The sequence below is a fragment of the Cajanus cajan genome, chromosome 7 (assembly GCF_000230855.2).
Source record: "Cajanus cajan strain Asha chromosome 7, NIPB_CcT2T_4, whole genome shotgun sequence".
Lineage (NCBI taxonomy): Eukaryota > Viridiplantae > Streptophyta > Magnoliopsida > Fabales > Fabaceae > Cajanus > Cajanus cajan.
In genome coordinates this window covers 56,798,541-56,802,403 of record NC_138523.1, presented here as the reverse complement: position 1 = coordinate 56,802,403, position 3,863 = coordinate 56,798,541, and the positions used below count along the sequence as shown (strand labels likewise).

Below are 3,863 nucleotides of genomic sequence, written 5' to 3'. Positions count from 1 at the left end.
ATGTCTTTAAGAAATAAATAGTGAAGAAAGAAGAAGAAAAAGAGAAAGAGAGTGATAAACCCTATCATTATAAAAATTAAAACCCCACACTCTCACTTGTCGCAAACACCATACTCTTCATCGCAATAATGGCCACCGCTTCATCCCAAACCCTTCGATTCCCCACTCTCTCACTCTCTCTCTCCTCCAAGCTTCCTCTCTCCTCCGCTTTCTCCGTCTCGCTCCGACCGCGCCGCCGCCCTCTCGTCCTTCTCGTCTCCGCCGCGCTCGACGCCAAACCCACGGTGCTCGTGGCGGAGAAGCTCGGCGACGCGGGGCTGAAGCTGCTCAAGGACTTCGCCAACGTGGATTGCTCCTACAACCTCAGCCCCGAGGAGCTCTGCACTAAGATCTCGCTCTGCGACGCCCTCATCGTCCGCAGCGGCACCAAGGTCACGCGCGAGGTCTTCGAGTCCTCCGCCGGCAGACTCAAGGTCGTTGGAAGAGCCGGCGTCGGAATCGATAACGTCGATCTCGCCGCCGCCACCGAGCATGGCTGCTTGGTCGTTAATGCTCCCACCGCCAACACCGTCGCCGCCGCCGAGCACGGCATCGCGCTCCTCGCCGCCATGGCCAGAAACGTCGCTCAGGCCGACGCGTCCGTCAAGGCTGGTGAGTTACTCTTTCAATAAATAGCATTTAGATTTGGATCCTGTTGTTGTACTATGCTTGATTTGTAACGAAATTTATATTAATTTGTATGTGGCTGATAGATATAACATTAGGTTATGATTTATTCTTTGGATTTGTGTTGTGGATTGTGTTTATTGTTGCTTTGATGAATTAAGATGGATGTCTTTGATAAACCAGGGAAGTGGCAGAGGAATAAGTATGTTGGAGTTTCCCTTGTTGGGAAGACACTGGCTGTGTTAGGGTTTGGGAAGGTTGGTTCTGAAGTTGCACGGCGTGCCAGGGGGCTTGGTATGAATGTCATTGCGCATGATCCTTATGCTCCTGCAGACCGTGCTAGGGCCATTGGTGTTGAGCTTGTGAGCTTTGATGAGGCCATTGGCTCTGCGGATTTCATCTCTCTGCACATGCCTCTCACAGCTGCTACGTCCAAGATGCTCAACGATGAGACTTTTGCGAAGATGAAGAAGGGCGTTCGCATAGTCAATGTTGCTCGTGGAGGAGTCATTGACGAGGATGCGCTTGTTAGGGCGCTGGATTCTGGCATTGTTGCTCAGGTTCTTGCCATCTCACATTTGGAAGCATCAACAGTTTGTTCATTCTGATTGAAAGTAAACAATTGGATGAAATAATGATTATGCATTTGTGCTGTGTTTTTTCAGGCTGCTCTTGATGTTTTCACTGAGGAGCCACCCCCCAAAGACAGCAAGTTGATTATGCATGAGCTGGTTACTGCAACACCTCATCTCGGTGCCAGCACCATGGAAGCTCAGGTAAGTTACTTAAAGCATTTGGACATGATCATGGACATTTCCTTGTATTCCTTGTAACTGTTGTTTTTGAAACTCTTGAAAATGATGACCAGGAAGGTGTGGCTATTGAAATAGCAGAAGCTGTTGTTGGGGCGCTGAATGGGGAGCTTGCTGCCACTGCAGTCAATGCACCAATGGTTCCTTCAGAGGTACTTAAATGCTTAATGAAATGTCAAAGTTTGGTTTGATAAATCCGATTGGAGCAATTGGAAATACAGGGAAATTTTTATTCTTGAATCATCAAATTTGAAAATTTGGACTTCATTCAGTGCTCCACTTTAGTGGGCACATGAGAATATAGAGTGATTATTGAATTATGCTTGGTTTACAAAAGGGGTCGGCCAAGTTTCACATATATTTCTTTCTTTTGTGAGTGCAGGTGTTAACAGAATTAAAACCATTCGTTGATCTTGCTGAGAAACTGGGTAGGCTGGCTGTCCAGCTGGTAGCAGGAGGAAGCGGTGTAAAAACAGTGAAGGTCTCTTATGCTACCTCTAGGGCCCCTGATGATCTTGATACTCGTCTTCTCCGTGCCATGATAACCAAGGGTCTGATTGAGCCCATATCCAGTGTTTTTGTGAACTTAGTTAATGCTGATTTCACTGCTAAGCAAAGAGGAATCAGGATAACCGAAGAGAAAGTTATTCTTGATGGTTCACCTGAGAATCCACTTGAATTCATCCAGGTCCAGATTGCTAATGTAGAATCCCGATTTGCTAGTGCCATATCTGATTCTGGGGAGATCAAGGTTGAGGGACGGGTGAAAGATGGTATCCCCCATCTGACAAAGGTTGGTTCTTTTGAAGTTGACGTGAGTTTGGAAGGTAGCATTATACTGTGTAGGCAGGTAGATCAACCAGGCATGATCGGAAAGGTTGGGAGCATTTTGGGTCAGGAGAACGTGAACGTGAGTTTCATGAGTGTAGGAAGGATTGCTCCACGCAAGCAAGCTGTAATGGCAATTGGAGTGGACGAACAACCTAGCAAGGAATCCTTGAAGAGGATTGGAGAAGTTCCTGCAGTCGAAGAGTTCGTTTTCCTCAAGTTGTAAGATGAATGAAACTTTAGTCTCTATTATTTTTTCCTTTTCCTTTTTTTTTTTTGGTAATATGGATTGGGCATGGTTGCCGGATGAGCCCGATTTTGATGTATCATCATCAATTGAGTGTAGCGGTAGTTGTAGGGGACGAGGAAAAGAATAATTTTGTTGTGCATTCGATAGTCTTAGTCTGTTTTTTAGCGAGTTCTTGCTTGTTCATTTTGCCTTTTTATTTGAAAAATAAAGAAAATAAAGATCACTTGCTAAGAATATTTTAAATTTACACTTGTTATCATGCGGGTAACATAACATAAATTATTCGCCTAGTTGTGAAAAAAGTTAGCGCAGGGAAAGCCTGTTTCCCTAAACCGTAATGACAATTGTTGGATCTTTAATTAATTAGTGTCTATTTTGCTTATGGATTCTATATTTGTTTTAATCCTAATACACAATGATAAAATTCATATGTAAAATTCATATGTTATTATTTCATTGTAATTCTCGATCTGAAAAGTGTTTGGACGAAGAATTTAAATAAAGTAATTTATTTATTTTAAAAATTTAAAGTTTTTTGAGATAAAATACGAAAAGTTAAAAAAAAAATTAAATTTAAATATTTATGAAAATTTTTAAAATAATAAAATTTAAAATTTCTCATGTTTATTTTTTTAATTTTATTGATATATTTTATTTTATCACTTCATTATTTTAATTATTAAATACTTAAAATATTTTAAATATTATTAAATATTATTTCATATTAATTTTTAAAATAAATAAATTAGTTAGTATTTATTTTTATAAAATTTAATTTAAAAATTTTAACATATAAATATATTTTTTAAATTAATTTTATCATGATATAATCAAATTATGATACTCAAATTAAAATTTTAAAATTAATTTATTTAAATAAAATATTTTTAAGATGATAAAAATTGAAATTAAAATAATTTAAATACCAAAAATTTTAAATTTCTTAAATTTGTAAAATCCTTCATCCAAATACACAATAAAGTCTATAATTGCATTTTGTTAGATTTGAACCTACAACCTTATTTTTAAGGGTGCACTTTTTAATCAATTACTTTTTTAATTTGCATTTTTTTTTTATATTTTTGGTCTGGATGACAATTGCTTTAGAAATTTTCAAATTCTCTATATTTTTGCTACAAATATTAATAATAAAGTACAATAACACAAGTTATTTTCAAGAATACATTATTTAATATATGAATATATAACTAAATAGATAAATGTAAGTTATATGGATGAAATTGTTAACTTATTATGATATTTATGTTATTTTAATACAAACGTAAGACAAGTGCGACACGTGCAAC

At 37.9% G+C, this 3,863-nt stretch overlaps 1 protein-coding gene across 1 annotated transcript; it reads left to right on the top strand.

The window, feature by feature from the left end:
• LOC109795032 (D-3-phosphoglycerate dehydrogenase 1, chloroplastic) lies at window positions 1-2,695 on the top strand. The gene is made up of 5 exons (XM_020354438.3): window positions 1-651; window positions 850-1,226; window positions 1,332-1,442; window positions 1,535-1,630; window positions 1,861-2,695. The coding sequence occupies exons 1-5, from the start codon at window positions 129-131 to the stop codon at window positions 2,530-2,532; spliced, it is 1,779 nt and encodes a 592-aa protein (XP_020210027.1). The 5' UTR covers window positions 1-128; the 3' UTR covers window positions 2,533-2,695.
• Window positions 2,696-3,863: the final 1,168 nt, after the last annotated feature.

Excerpts from the sequence above, each read along its gene's own strand:
- LOC109795032 (XM_020354438.3), top strand. The coding sequence starts at position 129 with ATGGCCACCGCTTCATCCCAAACCCTTCGATTCCCCACTCTCTCACTC. Across the intron at positions 1,227-1,331 it reads ATTCTGGCATTGTTGCTCAG|GCTGCTCTTGATGTTTTCAC; the intron begins GTTCTTGCCATC and ends GTGTTTTTTCAG. Across the intron at positions 1,631-1,860 it reads CACCAATGGTTCCTTCAGAG|GTGTTAACAGAATTAAAACC; the intron begins GTACTTAAATGC and ends TTGTGAGTGCAG.